Source organism: Quercus robur, chromosome 11, assembly GCF_932294415.1.
Source record: "Quercus robur chromosome 11, dhQueRobu3.1, whole genome shotgun sequence".
Lineage (NCBI taxonomy): Eukaryota > Viridiplantae > Streptophyta > Magnoliopsida > Fagales > Fagaceae > Quercus > Quercus robur.
Window position 1 is genome coordinate 12,512,720 of NC_065544.1, and position 18,845 is coordinate 12,531,564.

The 18,845-nt window shown below is 41.1% G+C and overlaps 1 protein-coding gene across 1 annotated transcript; it reads right to left on the reverse strand.

Annotated features, from left to right (window-relative positions):
* Window positions 1-2,180: 2,180 nt before the first annotated feature.
* On the reverse strand, window positions 2,181-6,481 carry LOC126705635 (uncharacterized). The gene is made up of 4 exons (XM_050404739.1): window positions 6,291-6,481; window positions 3,746-4,152; window positions 3,230-3,436; window positions 2,181-2,737 (listed from the first exon to the last, which is right to left on the reverse strand). The coding sequence occupies exons 2-4, from the start codon at window positions 4,001-4,003 to the stop codon at window positions 2,441-2,443; spliced, it is 762 nt and encodes a 253-aa protein (XP_050260696.1). The 5' UTR covers window positions 4,004-4,152; window positions 6,291-6,481; the 3' UTR covers window positions 2,181-2,440.
* Window positions 6,482-18,845: the final 12,364 nt, after the last annotated feature.

An 18,845-nucleotide genomic window follows, 5' to 3' on the forward strand; every position in this document is an offset into this window, starting at 1 on the left:
TTTTATTTTATATTTATAAATTAGTTTTGATAATCAACCAAAGCTCCACTACCAACTTGATAAGATAGATTCCTAATGCTCCTTGACAAGTCAAAATGGCTCTAGGGTTAAGACAAAAAAAACAAGACAAGTGATAAACAATCCAACTATCCCAGATAACATGAATATAGGCCTACGGCCCCAAAATAATAAAAAAGTAGGCTCAAAGCCTAGATGGAATAAAAATAGACCTAAGACTTAGATGGAGAGAACATAAGCCTAAGGCCTCTAGATAATATAAGGATGGGCTTAAGACCCAAACAAAGAACATGACGTAGTTAAAGCCCAAGAAAAATAAGGATGGGCTAAGGCCCAAACAAAAAATAAGGTGGGCCTAAAAGCCCCTAGACAAACAAGTATGGGTGTAAGGTCCCACGGCAAAACAAGATGGGCCTAAGCCCCTAAAAAAGACAAGGATGGGCCTGAGGCCCAATCATAGAACAATGATAGACCTAATTCCCCTAAACAAAAACAAAGATGGCCTAAGGCCCTACGATAAGACAAGATGAGTCTAACACCTCAAGACAAACAGAGATGGGCCTAAGGCCCAGACATAGAACTAAATGATCCTAAAACCCCTTAGATGAAGGACAAAAAATAGACTTAATGTCCCTAAACAAGGTATATATAAGATTTAGGTCTCAAACAAAACTAAAAAACAAGATGGGCACAAGGCCCCATGACAAAACTAGAAATGAAAGACTTGAATCATCAAACAACTTGAGTTATTAAAAATAAAAAATGGGTCAACATCATCTCCTTCAAGCACCTTATTACACTTGATCATATGCCTTACTCATACCTGTCCCATCTCTTACTTTTCATGTAATTTAAGACTTCAAAAACCGTCAAGAATATAATATTAGTGATTAGATGTCAACACAAAGACACTTTGGGCTAAACTAATTATAACTTTCTATATATGGTGAAATTTCCTTTGGAGTGGGTTATCTAGAGTGAGTTTTTCTTTTAAAAAGTCTTGAACTTTTCCTAGATGGGTTTTTCTTTTAAAGAGTTTTTTAAAACTTTTCCAAATTGACAACCAATTTATATTTTGAGGAACAAATATAAGTGAAACTGAAAGCAACACATTCTTCTTAGTTCTTACCCTTCCCCTTGTCCCAGTGCCTTTGTCCAGAGAACTAAATTATATGGGCTGAATGATGAAACCTGCAATTGCCATATCTTTGTGCAGGATATGTGGTTTCCTAACATAGAATCCTTTATCTTTGAGCTCTTATAAATATATATTAAAAAAAAAAAAAAAAAAAAAAAACCTTTATCTTTGAGCAATAAAGTAAAAATTGAAGACACAAAATAAGGATATATAAAAGAGTCGCCAAAATGTTCCGAGTCTTAACACAAAAAACAAGCTTAAGGGTTTTGCAAGTAACTCTGGACTCAACAGGCTTATGTCGAGAACAGATTGGCGACTTTTTCGCTAGGATGCATATCATGTATATCACAGCTCCTGAGAGACTGATCTCCTTATGTGTTGGGGTGAGCAATAGGTTTCAGTAAAAGCTCAAAACTTCCTACAGTTCTCAAGCATACTAGTACTGATCTTGTAGGTTTAAACTGCAGCACACAAAGGGCATTGCAGAATGCAAATTGGATTGCATAAAGATACATTTCTCATGATCTGATTAATAATGTAATAAATAGTAGGAAACATTACTGAGAAATCATCAACTTGAGACTGATGAAGTTATGCAATCGCTAATGATTTGCCTATTACATCCCCCCGTCTATAATGTTTTGATCACAAAAGTCTAGAAGACCAACTTAATTTTATGCTTAAGATTTTAATCTAGACAAGATCCGCTCGATAAAACTTGTCCGTGTTTCCTCAACGCTTAAATGAGTAGCCTTCCCAATCAAAAACAAAGATCCAATGACCTCATATTTTTGAAGCCGTTTATGGTCTCTCACATGTTGGGCTTGATTGACAGTCTTGTGTTTGGAGACTACTTGCCAAGGCTCATTGATACCTCTTCACCAATATAAAGCGTACAAACTCATTTCTTTTATTTTTTTATTCGTTTTTTGTTGAGAAGCATTCAAACTTATTTCAATCAAACAGTTATAAGATAATAGCATACTACTTAGTTGATGGAGATTAAAAGCAAAACGCTACGAAGTGTAGAAAACATAAAATCTTTCGTCTTTTATGATTGAGCTCATTATATAACTTTGCAACTGGTGTTAGCTTCTCCCCCATCAAACACCCCCCCCCCCCCCCCCCCCCCCCAAAAAAAATTGATAGTAGTGTGTGAAAACATGCTACAGAAACAAAATTTAGGGGGCACACCAGCTGAAAAATATTTGTCACTAAACTCTAAACTACATGATGGGGAAGAACTTGAACGTGCACGTCATGAATGGAAGAGGCAGATGACTCTCAGCAAGTTGAATTTTCTGAAGTAAGCAAATCTTTTACTGCCATCAAGTCTGGAAGCACAATGGCACCAGATTGCCTCCACTCCTTAGCATCTGGTGTCTTGAATCTGTCTAATAGTAATGCATGCATCCCCACACTCTTCGCTGGCAAATAGTCTTTGCGCATGCTGTCCCCAATGTGCAAGGTTTCTTCTGGTGCAATATTTCCAGCCCTCTCCAGGGCAACCTCATAAATCCTTGGGTCAGGTTTCTCTATACCTTCAATACCAGAGAAGACACCAAAGTCCCATTCAGATCCCTGAAAAAACATCGGGCTTGACACCATCAGCATTTCTTGTCTATGGCATGCGCATACATGTAAGAATTCAAAGCACTTCATCAAAATGTAAGAGAATAGAAACACAGAGAGACATTATAAATATCTGCATACAAATGCATATATTGGAAATAAAAAGTTAAAGCCTCTTCACCAAAATTTCTGAGACTCCTTGAAGTGATGTGCAGTGGTATTAATATAAATCAAGGGAACCAAATGATTTTAGAGTATTGACGCGAGAATATATCAGCCATTCTATCATATATTATGTGGTTTGTGTGTGTATGCACGCGCAAAAATGTGTGGTTTTACAGTATCATCCCTATGTGTGTGTGCGCGCGCACATGTGCACATCCGTATGTATAGTTTGAAATATTACCAGTTAGTAGATTTTCATTCCAATGCTAAATACAATTAGGTCTCTCACCTTAGGAATTTGGGAACCGGAATGCCAAAATAGAATACTTTATTTACCTTGTTCAAATTCAAGGCTGGAAGAATTACATCCTGATACCGGTACTCCGCATTACTAACAATCCCAACTTTAAGCCCTTGCTCATGCACCCACCTGAGAAATGGTTGGGAGTCTGGAAAGATCGAATAAGGAGCAGATGAACCAAATGATGCGTAAATGCGTTTGAAAATTTTCTCAAATGTCTCCTCATCATATTCATATCCAGCCTGTTGGCAAAACATGATTCCCATTATAATTTTCTAACAAGGAAAATATAGAGAAGTGCATATTTAGGTAATTTGTGAGCCAAAAACTACTTCTTTTACACTCAGCATCATCATTGTCACCACATTACATCAGGTTAAGGAGGGTTAATTACCAATAAAAGTTGTCAAAAATCTGAACCATTAAATTCCACATGCCTTCTTTGGAATAATGTATGTACCAGCATACCATGATGTGCAAGCAATCATTACTACAATAAAAAGCCAAGTCTATAGATACACTGGCTGTGTGCCTGTGTCGGATTTTCTTACCCTGACAAAGGAGTCTCTTACACAAGTCTTCCACCAAATAATGTTGGGCATTTTTGCTGCATGCCCAAAACAAGGATATGTGCTGGCCATGTCTTTATATGCCAGTTTGAAGCCCTCATGCATACGTTTGTAGTCAGGGCATGGCAGCCCAACAGATTTGGCGGCCATGCAATAGTAGTCACCCAGTTGCCCCTTGTAAGCTATCAAGGTACCAGTAACATCCAAAGTGATACAACGCAATTTTGACAACATTGACATTGTAGCAGCAGCTTTGAAGCAAATTCTAAAAATATAACGATCAAAAAAATTGTCTTTTAATGAGCTTTCAGTGTAGCACTTATTGCAAATGGTATGAAGGAAGACCAGTGCTATGGATCAAGCAACTCCTTCAGTAGTTTCAAGAATCCCTGCAACATTTAACCATTTAGGTATGCAAGTCAGTAAAAACTTTACAGTAAATCTCTATTTTTTAATTGATTAAGTTGTTCTGCATCAGTGACAAATTATATAAGAGGTGAAGCCTTCTCCATCAAATCATTGGATCTTGGTAAACATGCACTTTCTTTCCAAAATCTTTTATTTTTATTTTTTATGGTTCTTCTAGTATCAGTAATATTAATGTGAAAGTCCTTTTTACCCAAGTAGCTCAATGATTCCAAATGGAAAGATATAGTGAGAGAAAAATATGGGTTGTACTCAATTCTCCTACTCCTACGCTAATTATATTCACTATCTTTTAATCTCAAATGATACAACTTAAACTGAAAATAACCTTGGACTATATAAATAGTTTAGTTTCAACCTTCTAGTCCAATCTCCTACATAAAAGCAGTGACCCCTGGGGTGGGGCTGCTTTCAGTTCCTCAACATTGGTCCTTACAGGATGCATCAATGTGGTTAATCGCTTTCTTTCACCAACTTCTTATTTCAGCACCCTGTTTCTGACACTAATTAGAGTTCCTTTATTTTTATCACCACTGACCTTTGCTTGTTAGTTTCTTCACTACCTACTATTTAGAAGATGTATTGAATCTATATATTTTTCCAATAATAGTCCCCAGACTTGTAAATAATCAACCATTTTGAAATAAAATAATTTTTCTTGTTATAAAGGAATAAAAATAAAATTACATTGTTGGTCATGACAAATTTTTATATTTAGCACAATAAGTAATTTCACTTACTGAAGACATATTCATATATAACAGTTCCAAGACAGGGATAAAACCAACACATGTAAGCCAGCAACACTAATTCGCTTGTACCCTTTTATAAGCACAGATAAGTCTAGTTTACCAAAGAATAAGATTGTCATCTTGCCCAATCATCTATGAAACCCTTCATTTTCAACTTAGCTAATTAGGGAAATCAATACCAAGCAAAAGCAGAAATTTTAAAAACTATGTGGTTCTATAATGTACTTATGAGTTATGACTATGTAACCCATATTAATCAAAAAGAATAATGCAATGAACAAGGCGGCCCTCAGGTTAGAATTCTATATCAAACTCTCATCGACCTCATAAAACATGCTTTGCTAATCTTTTCAAAGAGTCTCGGATAAGATCCTTGTGCTAAAAGGTTGTACCCAATGAACAAGGCAGGCACTCAGCCTTATGCTGCGCGCCCCCCCCCCCCCCCCCCCCCCTCTTCTATAGATTATTAAAGATAGGCTTAACAGAAAAGAAAGAAGTTACTACCCCATCTAGGCAATTGTCAAACAAAGTTTCTGCAACGCTCTGCTTTAGTAGCAGCATCCTAAAACTTAATTTTAAAAATAAAAATAAAAATAAAAAAATTGAATACCTTTCTGATCAATAATACAAAAAATGCAGGTATACTAATTACAAAATTATATCCCACGAAGGAACTACAAATCTTCAACTTGAATCTTGGAATGACAAAAGCCAACCTATCACAATTTTATAGATAACCTCATTAAATTGTGATGCTTTTTTCCGTTCTATGATTAATTTGACTCTCATCAATACCAAGACTAGTAAACTTTTGTGACATCCAAGTCACCATAACCAATCTGTTGAGTACCAAAATAGCACACACATAACATCTTTCAAACTTCAACAAATCTAAATCAAATAAATTAAACAGAACCATCATTCCCATCTTCAAAGAAAACCCAAATCATCCAATAGTATCAAAAAATCAATAAAATATCAACAAAGTTTCAGACTTTTCTAAACAATGTAGTCTATGTAGATACCAAAGTTCACTTCTTAGTTCTTAGCCGGGTTTGCCAACAACGATAACAGTATTCTAGTACCCCAAAATAAAAGGCACACTATTACAGAGAAACAAAAGGCTAAGAACAATCAGTTCAGATCCAAATTCCATAGCATTTCAAAGAAAGAACGAAATATCACTGACAGAAATGAGATAAGAGAAGAGAAAGAGAGCGAGAGAGAGAGAAATGTGACTGTAAGATCAGAAAGTGGGTGACTTTAGCTCAAACAAACGCTGTAACACATAAATTTCAAGAGCATGAGAACTTGAATTTGATTGAGAAAAAAGAGATTTTGAGACATACCCAGATGCTGAAATGGACTGGAATCTGAGTGGCTTTGGTGAAATCTCAGGTTTTTGGAAGTTAGCTTCACCTGCACACACTCATGTGGTCCAAAGTGAAAGGCTTTATTATTAACATTAAATAGAACAAAAAAGAGAGAGAAACGTTTCGACAAAACAACGATGAGTGTTTTCCTTCATTCCCACGTCTGGGAAAACAAAAACAGCAGCAGTTTGTTTGTTTGACTTCTTTTCATTATATTATGGGCAGTCCATAGATTTTGAGTGTTTTTTTTTTTTTTTTTTTTTTTTTACTTTTTTTAGTTCTTATTTTTTTCGGCTTTTCTTTAACTTCCTAATCTTTTTTTATAATTGCCAACTTAGATCCTTGGTGTATTTTTATTTTTTTAAAATAAAAGTAAAAGTAAAAGCTAAATTTATATTTTACTATTTTAGGGTCTATTTGGTAAGTATTTTCAATTTTGTATTTTCAAAACTTGTTTTGGCAATATTTTTGGAATTTTGTTTTCCACCCACCCCAGACCAACATCCTTTTATCATAATAAATAAATAATTCAATCAAACATACTTGGCAGAGTTAGGATTTTAGTTTAGGAGAGTAAGATTAAAAAAAATTATAAGCAAAACTAATTTAAAATATATTGATTAATATTAATAACAAAAAAATAGTTAATCAAAGTAGTCTGTTCTTTATTCCATATCATTAACATAAACTAGAGCTCGTGCTTAGAGGCTCTTCTATTTTTTTGGTAAAGATTAATAATTTGTATTTATTATAATTTGGGATTTCTACTTTTTCCAATCACAAAAAAAAAAAAAAAAAAATGTGGGGTGAGTTTTGTAGATTGGAGGAGTTTTAAAACTAACAAAAGAGTGATCCTATTTTGTAGGGAGTTAGTGAGTAGAAGTAGGAATTTAAATCAACGTAAAAGTAGGAGTTTATTAGAAGTATGAAGGCATTTCAACGTAAAAGTAGGAATTTATTATTTTTGTCAATTTACAATTTTAACTCCATTTTTAAGTTTTAGGTAGGGTTTTTTTTTCAGTAAAAAAAAAACTAAATTTCTTTTGCCAATTTACTATTTTAACCCCATTTTTAAGTAGTTGGTTAATTAATTTAGAGGTATTTTTGACAAAAAAAAATAATAACTAACTTTCTGAATCCTCTTAATATATACAGATAAACAAAAATAATCACTTCATATTTAATAAAAAGTAAAAGATTAATCTAAAGGCATAAATTTTAAACATCAAATATGATTCTTTTAAATAAATTAATAAAATCAATTAACGTTAAAATGTTAAAAGTATTGTAAATTAATACCTGCAAAGCTATTTAGGATTCAGCTCATTTGAAATCTATTTGGTAGAATACTCTAGGAAATCTAGAGGATCTGAATCTAACTATATATCATATATGCACCCCATTGCCTTAATTGCAACTCTATTTCTCTAGTCTTCTAAGTTCTAAGTATTTAAATTTTGGGTCTATAGCAAAAATCCATAATTTAAAATCATGAAAAATTCAAAAGATAAATAAAAAAAAAATTATGGGTTTTTCTTAGATATAGTATGTGAGTTGTGTTTTGTTATTTTTATTTTTATTATTATTATTATTATTATAGGACACATTGATTTAAGCCTTTAAACTATTTCTTTTTTAGCCTTGAATTTTTTTTTTTTTTAGAATGAAATAACTTGGATTTGAGTGTCGTAATAAAGTAAAAAAATAAAAAAAATTTGTGATAAGCCAAAAAGAAAAAAATCTCCTGAAATACGATTGGTATAGTTGAGACTTGAGAAGGGTGAAATTGGATTGGGACGAGGCACAAATCATGAAATACAATTGGTATTGTTTGGACCTTTTCAGTAGGGAGTAACTTTTTTCCTTATTTTAGGTGTTAGTAGCGGGTGTTTCCTTTAAATTAGGGGTTTTTGTTATGTGTTAAATTAGGGAGTAACTTGAGATTTTTTAGGAGTTAGGGGCAATTGCCCCCTTGGTAGACATGGAAACATTCCATTCAAATCGGGTTAATCAGGTTACAAGTCAAAACATGTCAGGTCAAAACGAGTCATTTTAAACATGTTAAAAACAGGCCAAGATAATCGGATTGGGAGTTGAGTCAGGTCAACCCGTATATTTTCATATGAAAAAATAATAGTAAAAAAATAAATGTCAATTTTTTAGAGAAAATGAATCAAATTAATTGCACCTAATACCTTTTGTGTTTTTTTCGTCAAGTGGGCACCTACTATTATTAGAATATTTATGTTCTATTATACATGTAAAAAAAAAAAAAAAACCCAAAAAATATAAAACTTTCCATATCCTTCTAATTCTGACAGTTTTGAGTATGACTAAAATTCTTTACAGTCATGATAACAAAATCTTCAATGTTAATAACTCAAAACTAAAATGCTTATGGTTCATATAAAAAAAATGCTTATAATTACATGTAGGGACTGGGTTTGAGCCCTTCTTCTGTTAGGTGAGTGGACTCAAGTCCAACTAGCCCAATACAATAAATTTATAGAGAATGGATTTAAGAACTAGGCCTTAGTGAGGGTTACAACAACTAGACATGGTTATGAGTGGGTTGAATAACAAGGACTTAGGCTAAAGTATGAAATTCTATCCTCGAGCATTTCTTCCGAGGAAATTGTTTTTATTTTTTCTTCAGTGCTTAGTTACAAAGGTTTCCAAGATCATGCAAATTGCTCCCGTCTTCTCCTTTTAAATCCGGATCCCTTTTTCTGAAGGATTTCTCACATTATATATATCCCCTTCCAGTCGATCTTGGCCCTCCATCTGTTAATCATGCAGGTCACTACTCGAGTGCTTGTCCCATCAGCCACCTTCCCAAACCTTCTGTGAGTTACAGCAACCAAGACCGCACTGTTCAGGGGTCATTTCCTCATTAATGCGGCCAGAACGTTAGTTGTGGGCATTTAATGCGGAGGTGACAGTTTCTCCTTGAATTGTTCCTACACCATGCTCCTATGGCTGTCCTACAGTACTTGTCCTTTTTCTTAGGACGCTTTGGGAGGCTGCCGTCGATGGCGTGCCGTTCTTCCCTTCTAGGATCTGGGTTGGCCGAGGACAGGATTGTCCTCGGCGATGTTTCTGGGCCATTTGGCTTTCTTCATTCGTCCTTGGCCATTTCTTCCTCTTTGGCGTGGGCCTTGGGCTTAGTATAAAGTGGGCCGGGGTTGTCAAATTCTTTGACCCCACAATAGCCCCTCAAAATCCTGCTGTCCGGCTCCTCGGACGGAGAGGAGGATTTTGGTGTCCTCGGGCCTTTATCATGGCTTGCCAAGTCTTGTCCTCCATCAGTGCCAAAGCCTTTTCGCTTGTCCAAGGCATGTTCCTGGTGCTTCGGTATACGGAGCACGCCCTCATTAAATTCTGGCAGCTCTGTGCTCCCCACGTTCAACGGTGTGATGGTAATCTAACGGTGGGGATTTTTTTAACTTTATGGGCAGGAAAACCCACATGGTTATTTTTAATTGGAGGTATAAATACCCGTTTGAACCAATTTGTCTCTTTACTTTTGCACTCAAGAGTTCTTGCGCACATATCCTGAGTTCAGTCAAATCTCCAGCCAAACTCACGTCTCTTTTCAGCATAAAAAGCCTGTCCGAGGAGCTTCTCCTCATTTCTGTAAGTTTTCTTTTCTCTCTAACTCCTCTCTTTCTTTCGTCCTTCCCTAAGTCTTTTAGCCGTTTCTAAGGATGAGTCCGAAGAGGCGATGGAAAAATTCGTCGCCGATTATAGGATACCCCGTAATGTAGGTTTGAGATACTGTGAAGAAGGGGAGTGGCATTTTAGGAGGCAAGAGGGTGAAGTAGTGATTCCCATAATCGCCTTCATAGAAGGTGGTGTGAGAATCCCTATGGGGCCGGTGATGAGGGACTACCTTAGGCATTTCCGATTAGCTCCCACCTAGTGCGCCGCCAACGTGTTTAGGATCCTGGGTTGTGTGGACGCCTTAAACGAGAAACTGGGGTTGAGGTTAACCCATTACGATGTAAACTGGTGCTACAACCTCCAACACCTAAGGGGTAAATCCTATTATATGAAGACGAGGGATGATAAGGTTCGGCTTATTCAGTGCCTCCCTGAGTCCAGCAAGGGGTTAAATAAGGACTTTCTCATCGTGTCTGGGGAATGGCACGACGGCCTTCCTTGTCCAACAGAGGAGGGGGAACCAGGCGGGGTATTCAGAGTGGGAGAGGGTTAATTTTTTGTGTTGTCATAGTTTGCATTGTTCGGTGGCTAATATGAATAGGCTTTCTTTTTTTGGCAGATCCACACGCCTTTGAATGACACTTTCACTTAGTCAACCGGGAAGATTTGGAAACCATCCTTAAGGCGGAGGTATTTGTGAACGAAGCTGACAACCAAGTCAGAGCCGCTCACAAGATTCTCGGATACGATCCCATCCAGAAATCTTTTGCGGCTTCGAAGTACGTGATCAGAGCTAGAGATCCTCGGCTTCATAGAATCATTGTAGCGGAACACGGGTTCTTGCTTCCCGAAGGATCTCCTGTCCCCGAAGGCGTCCCGTTGGCAGGCCCTTCTTCATCCCATCAAGCAGCGGAGGCCGAGGGTGATTTGGATCCGTCCGAGGACGAATTTTGTGTATTTGACCAAGTTAGTCTATCCGAGGATCCTTTTGGTGATTTGGGCGACCCCAGTTTGACTGAAGCGGATCTCCTATCAGTAGGGACTTCTTCTCAGGCTGAAATGGGTTTTAAAAGGAAACCTCCAACCAGCTTGTTCGACCTAATTGAAGGCCAGTCGGGGAAGGATGCGCCGGGGAAGCCATAATCCAAGCCTCCTCCTCCTCCACCCAAATCTCAGCCTGCTCATACCAGGTCATCTTCCACCCAATCGTAGCCTTCATCTCCTCAATCCAAACTTCCTCCTCCTTCTCAGTCAACTCTGCCTCCTCGGCCCTAGCCCGCCGATCCAAAAAGGAAGAGGGCTTCCAAAGGCAAAGAGCTCATGGATGGGGGGATGTCTCACTCCTCTTGGGAGGAAGATGAAGCCTTACGAGCTTCAAAACAATTGAAAATCGGGCACCAGGGCTAGGAGAAAGAAGTCGCCCCACAATCCGAGCCCTAGGCCTGGCTTCCTGCCCCAATGCTCCACGGGGAGCCTTTGATGGACAACGCCTCCCTCAAGGACTTCCGAGGGGGTGAAGGCACCTATGTGGCCAATGCGTTGGAAAGGTCCTTGCTACTTCCCGTCGATATGGCCAAGCTGGGGAATTTGAGGAGGCAAGAGTTCTTTTTCAGCATCAAGAGGTATTTGGGCAAGGTAAGATTTCTAACACTTGTGGCTCCGTTGATTTTTGTTCCTTGGTTTCCAACTTACCGTGTGCTTGTTTCGATTGGCAGGCTGTCCAGGCCACTTATAGGTTAGAAGAGGCAGCTAACGAGTAGAGCAGGACCCTGGAGCTCGAGCGTGACAAGCGCTTGGATGCTACTCGAACCCTTAAAAACTCCGAGGCCGATCTCTTGAAAGTAAGGGAGGAGTTGAAAGAGATGACAAAGGCCAAAGATAGCGCTGAATCAGGCCTAGCTAGTGCTCAAAAATAGGCCAAGAACTAGACGAGGCGCCTACTCGAAGCAGAGGATCAATTGAAGATTGCCAAAGAGCAAATCACTAATTTAAAGAAGAAACTGGCCGAGGTAGAGGGGGCCAAGAACGTCGCGGAGTGGGCCCGAGATGAAGCCTTGAGGGCCAAGGCAGAGGCGTAATTCGCCAGGACGGAGACTGAGAGCTTCAAAGAAAAAGCCGAGGAGGAGGCTTATGACTTGAGAGTGGCTGAGACCCAGGCCACTCTCAAGGCTCAAGTACCTGGAGTATGCAGGCTCTACTGTTCCCAGGTTTGGAATGAAGCCCTTAAATAAGTTGGGGTTGAGGCTTCATCTGACCTGTGGAAGGTGGAGAATGTATACTACCCTCCGGCCATCCGGGAAACTGCCCCTGCTAGCTCCGAGGCTGAAATTGCTCCTGGGGAGGCTGAGACTGCTCGACCTGAAGCTGCTCTGGCCATAACCGCCCCTAATAAGCCAGCCGAAGAGGGTGAGCTTCCTAGGGCGACATAAACACATGAAAACCTGAACCCTGAAGCGCCCCAAAAGACCGCAGAGTCTACAGTTGATGCTCAGGCCACTCATGCCGAGGAGCCAGCTCTCTCCATTCAGCCCCCCCAGACCGTTCCCCCGAGTGAGGGCTCCAAGGGTCCTGAGGTCGTTTCTACTCAGCTCTCCAAGGAAGGGGTCAAGATAAAGCTGAAGAAATAGGCCATCCCGGCTAGCTTTTGTTTTAGTTTTGCCTCCCTTTTTTATGAAAGGTATGAACTTCCCCTTTTTGTAATTCCCCTTTTTTATGAAATGTATGGAATGTATGAAAATCATTGTAATCAGGCCTTTAGATTAAATGTATGAAATTCCTTTTTTTTTTTTTTTTTTTACATTATGTGTTTATTGTTATTATTGTTATTGTTATTAGTGTGAATCTTGTGTCTCATGAGTTGGTTATCCTAATGGGTAAAAATGGTTATGTACATATCACATTTGAAATTAGACATTTAAATTCTAACTCACTGACATTAAGGGGACACTTAGTTTGCATTTGCTCATATTTTTAAGGGGTGGGGACCGAGTAGGTGATCCGAGGTACCGAGCGTATACTTAGGCTATATTCGTAACTTACATGAATGCTTGATCCTGCCAATTTCTTCAAAGGTTGTGGTCCGAGGATCCGCCCAACATTTAGGTTCTACCTGCCACCTAAGCTCTTACTGGAAGTAGTCAGTTTCCCCAGAGGTTTGAGTCCGAGGACTATGCAAGACCTTGGTTCTGTCTAGTACTTAGATCTTTCTTAAAGTAACTAGTTTCCCCATAGGTTTGAGTCCGAGGGCCATGCAAGACCTTGGTTCTGTCTAGTACTTAGATTTTTCTTGAAGTAACTAGTTTCCCCATAAATTTGAGTCCGAGGACCATGCAAGACCTTGGTTCTGTCTAGTACTTAGATTTTTCTTAAAGTAACTAGTTTCCCCATAGGTTTGAGTCCGAGGACCATGCAAGACCTTGGTTCTGTCTAGTACTTAGATGGTCGCCAAGATACAAGACATATAATCATAATGGACTTAAAATTTGAATTAGAGAAATGCTTTTGTTAATAATAATACATTCTCAGGTTATTTACATTCCATGGACGAGGTACAGCTTTTTCATCTAAGTCTTCTAAGTAGTATGCACCTATTCCTGCTACTGAAGTAATTCGATATGGTCATTCCCAATTGGGTCCCAGCTTTCCCCGAGATGGGTTCTTGGCGGCACCCACAACTTTCCTCAACACCAGGTCCCCTGGTGCTAGTGGTCTCAGCTTTATATTGGCATCATATCCCTGCTTGAGCTTCTGGTGGTAATAGGCCGACTGGATCACTGCCTTTTCTCTTCGTTCATCGATCAGATCTAGGCTCTTCCCTAGTAGTTCATCATTACTGCTTGGAGTGAAGGAGCTCATCCTCAGTGTTGGGAAGCTTGCCTCTAGAGGGATAACGACCTCGGCACCATAGGTCATGGCAAAAGGTGTCTCCCCTGTTGACCGCCGTGGTGTAATCCAGTAAGTCCATAAGACGTGCGGCAGCTCTTCCACCCATCTTCCCTTGGCGTCATCCAGTCTCTTCTTAAGGCGTCATCCAATCTCTTCTTAAGCCCGTTGATTATGACCTTGTTGACAGCCTCGGCCTGTCCATTTCCTTGAGGATAAGCTGGAGTTGAGTACCTGTTAGTGATCCCCAGTTCGCAACAGTATCTTCTGAAGGCTTTGCTGTCAAATTGGAGTCCATTATCTGAAATGAAGGTATGAGGGACCCCGAATCGTGTAACAATGTTTCTCCAAATGAATTTCTTAGCATCCACATCTCTAATGTTGGCCAATGGCTCAGCTTCGACCCATTTGGTGAAGTAATTTGTGCCGACTAACAGATATCTCTTATTTCCTGTTGCCTTGGGGAAAGGGCCTATAATATCCAGGCCTCACTGGGCGAATGGCCATGGATTGGACAAAGGGTTGAGGACCCCTCCTGACTGCTGAATATTTGGGGCAAACCTTTGGCACTGGTCACACTTCTTAGCATATTCTAGGGCTTCCTTCTACATCCCCGGCCACCAATATCCCTAGGTAATGGCTCGGTGCGACAGAGATTTTCCTCTTGTGTGACTCCCACAGATCCCTTCGTGCAGCTCTTCAAGCAGTAATTCTGATGCTTCAGGGTGAACACACAGTAAATATGGCCCAAAATAGGAGCACTTATACAATTTGTGGTCCTCGGTCAACCAGAACCGAGGGGCGTTTCTTCGTATTTTTTCAGCCTCTGACTTCTCTTCGGGCAGGATATCATCTTTGAGGAACCTCACTATAGAGTCCATCCAGCTAGGACCCACCCTAACCTCATGGATATGGATCATGCCTTTTGCAACCTCCTTTGCTCTATCCAGATGCTCGACAAGAATAATTTGAAGCAGACCCCCTGCCGAAGAGGTAGCAAGCGTGGCCAATGAATCTGCGTGAGTGTTTCCACTTCTGGAGACGTGTGACAGGTTGAAAAGATCGAAGTCTGACTGCAAGCGTTTGACCTGGCTTAAGTACTCTTGCATCCTCGCATCTCTGGCTTCCAACTCTCCCTTTACTTGGCCTACTACTAGTCTCGAGTCCGAGAACATCTCTATTGTTTTTCCTCCCATTTTCTGCACCATGGCCATTCCTTGTAACAAGGCCTCATATTCAACTTCATTATTCGTGGCCGAGAACCCAAGTCTCAGGAATTTCTCTATGGTAGTATTCTCAGAAGATATTAGGACTAGCCCCACTCCGGACCCTATTTGATTTGCTGTGCCGTCAACGTACACCTTCCAACATGGGAGTCCTGGCGTAGAGATTACCCCAACCGATTTTCCATCCATGTTGCGCTCCTCTGCTACTATTTCCCCTGGTGGTTCAGCAAATTCGGCCACCAAGTCAGTTAGGACCTGGCCCTTTATGGAGGTCCAAGGCATGTACTTAATGTCAAAAGCTCCCAGAATTGTGCTCCATATGGCAATCCTTCCAGTGTAATCAGCGGTCCGAAGTACGGACTTCAAGGATAGTTAGGTTAGAACAACCACTGTGTGGGCTTGGAAATAATGGGGAAGCTTTCGCGTAGCATGGACCACAACTAGTATGGCTTTCTCCAAGGGTAAGTATCTGACCTCAACTTTATGCAGCGACTTGCTCACGTAATAGACTGGCTTTTGAAGGCCATTGTCATCCTGTATTAGCTCCAAGCTCACAACATGAAGGGCCACATCTATATTTGCGTATAGGACTTCATCAGCCTCAAGACTGGACACGATAGGTGGCCGGGATAGGTATTCCTTGAGTTGCTGGAAGGCCACGATACAGTCCTCGGACCATTCAAATCCTTTCCACTTGTTGATCAAGAGATAGAATGGTCTGCATCTATCTGCCGACCTGGAAATGAATCAATCCAGGGCTGCGATCATTCCGGTAAGCTTTTGGACCTCCTTGGCGTTTTGCGATGGTTTTAAATCATTAATAGCCTTGATCTGGTCAGGGTTAACCTTAATTCCCCTATAAGTAACCATGTAGCCTAAAAATTTGCCTGATCCCACGCCAAATGAGCATTTGGAAGCATTTAGGCGCAGCTTGTGCTTCCTTAAGACATCAAAGGTGCTGCCGAGGTCTCCTAAATGCTCGGACACCACTTTACTCTTCACCAACATATCATCAACATAGATTTCGATGCTCTTGCCCAACTACGGCTCGAACATTCTTGTCATTATCCTTTGATAAGTGGACCCTGCGTTCTTCAGACCGAACGTCATTACCTTGTAGTGGTAGTTCCCAGTAGATGTCACGAAGGCTGTCTTCTCCTGATCCTCCAGGGCTAGTGGTATTTGATGATAGCCTTGAAAGGCATCTAAGAAGCTCATCCGAGGATGGCCTGCTGTTGCGTCCACCAGCTAGTCTATCCGAGGCATGGGGAACGGGTCTTTTGGGCATGCTTTATTTAGGTCCATGAAGTCTATACAAACCCGCCATTTTCCACTTTTCTTCTTGACCACCACGGTGTTGGCCAAACATTCGGGGTAAAAAACCTCTTTGATAGCCCCTGCACGCTTAAGCTTCGCCACTTCGTCCTTAATCGCATCGGCGTGCTCTCTTAATGGGCGATGGGGTGGCTACTTCTTGGGAGTGATGGACGGGTTGACATTGAGATGGTGACAGATGAAGGCTGGATCAATCCCGGGAGCATCACAGGCATCCCATGCAAATACGTCAATATTTCTTTTGAGAAACTCAATCAGCTCCTCCTTCTCCTGAGGAGGCAGCTGAGCCCCTGCCCGAAAGAACTTCTCCGGGTCACCACCAATAACCACCTCCTCTAGATCTTCGTATTTCGCCTTCTCGGCAACTGTATCAGGAGGCGTCACCAGGGCCCTTGATTGCTATAAATTCTTTTCAGCAGAGGCCGAGAACTTTGCATCGAGCCGATGTGAGATGGCGGCCACCACACATTGCCTTGTCATGGATTGGCAACCACGGATTTCGAGAACCTGGTCCCCTGATGGGAATTTCACCTTCTGATGCAATGAGGAGGCAACAACCTTTAAGGTATGGAGCCAAGGCCTACCGACGATGGCTGTATAGGGAGAGTAGGTGTCCACCACGATAAAGTTCACCTCCACTATCTCTGGGCTGATTTGGATGGGTAGCCTAATCATGCCCTTTGGAATGACAAACTTCCCGTTGAAGCTCATCAAAGGAGAGTTATAGGGCATCAAATCTTCCGGTTTTAACCTCAGCCCCTTGTAGAGGTCAGGGTACATAACCTCGGCCCCACTGCCACCATCCACCATCACTCTTTTCACATCGTAATCCCCGATTCTGAGAGTGATCAGCAGCGTATTGTCATGGGGCTAGGTGGTTCCGATCTTGTCTTCTTCTGAAAAACTTAAGATTGGATGAAAATTCTTTCTAGCCCTCTTCGGCTTTAGCTGGGACTCCTCGGTAGGCCGCTGAGCCACAGATAACACTCGTGAAGGGCGCGTGCCTGTTCTTCCTGGCGCGGCCAAGATCACATTGATCGTCCCTACGGATAGCCTTAGGGCAGTATCTCCCTGGGGTTCCTGATGGGTTTGGCCTTGATGACCACTGGGATGATACAGAAGGTGCTTCAGCTTTCCTTCTCGGACTAGTTGGTCCAGATAGTTCCAGAGGTTCCTGCAGTTTTCCATGGTATGTCCTTGATCCTGGTGGTATTGGCAATAAAAGTTCTAATTGCGCCTCGTGGATTCTCCCCCCATCTTATTCGGCCACTTAAAGTATGGCTCGTTCTTGATTTTCTCCAACACCTGATGTACTGGTTCTCGGAATACAGTATTGACAGTCTGTGTGTTGGTTACTTTGGACTACCCTACGAAATCTCTCCTCGGGCGGTTGCTGTTATATCGGTCTGACCTGAAATCCCCCCTCTCTTGAGGGATAACCTTCTCTTTTCCTTTACCTTGCAACTGGTCTTCCTCTACCCGTTTATACTTATCGATCCGATCTTTCAGTTGGCGCACACTGGTGGCGGGCTTGCCAGTCAGAGACTTCCTCAAGCCGTGCTCGGCTGGGAGACTATTTTTGAAGGTGTTGATGGTGACATCGTCAAAATTGTCATCCATTTCATTATACATCTCCCAATATCTGTCTGAGTAGGCCTTTAGAGTTTCTCCTTCATGCATGGATAACGACAATACAACACTTAAGGGCCGAGGAGCTCTGCTGTTTGTAACGAAATGGGAGCCAAATGCTTGGGTTAGCTGCCTATACGAATCTATGGAATTCGTCTTTAAGCCATTGAACCACCTCATCGCCATTGGTCCTAAGCTAGATGGGAAAACCTTGCACATCAGCGCCTCGTTTTTAGAATGGATAGCCATCCTTTGGTTAAACTGGCTCACATGCTCCACGGGGTCTGTTTTGCCGTTATAAATGGCGAAGGTTGGCTGCTGGAATCGTCGAGGAAGTGTAGCCCCTTCTATGTGGCGTGTGAAAGGTGATTTGGAGAGTTGATCTAGTGCCCTGCTCATGGCATCGTTTCCCAAGCCCCTAAGAGATGGGCTTTTACGTTCACGCCTCCGGTAGTGCTCTTCTTCGCGAGAGAAAGTTTTGCTTGGAGGAGTTCTCGATTTTTGCCTATAGTCATCATCACTTTCATCATCGGAGGGCATGTTAGGCCTAGAATGAGATCGCCTTCGTTGTGCATGGCGCAGCTTTCTCTTTAAATCGTCTATCTCTCGTTGCATGGCCTGCTTATCATTCTGTCTCTGGGATACATGACTCCTAACTTCTTCTGGTTGTATGGCCCGGTTGTTATTTTGTCTTTGGAGCACGTGACTGCCCACACGAGAGCGGCTTCTGTTGGTTTGAGTTAGGGGTGTCAATTCGGGTTAGCGTGTCGGGTTCGTGACGTGTCGAGGTAGGGGT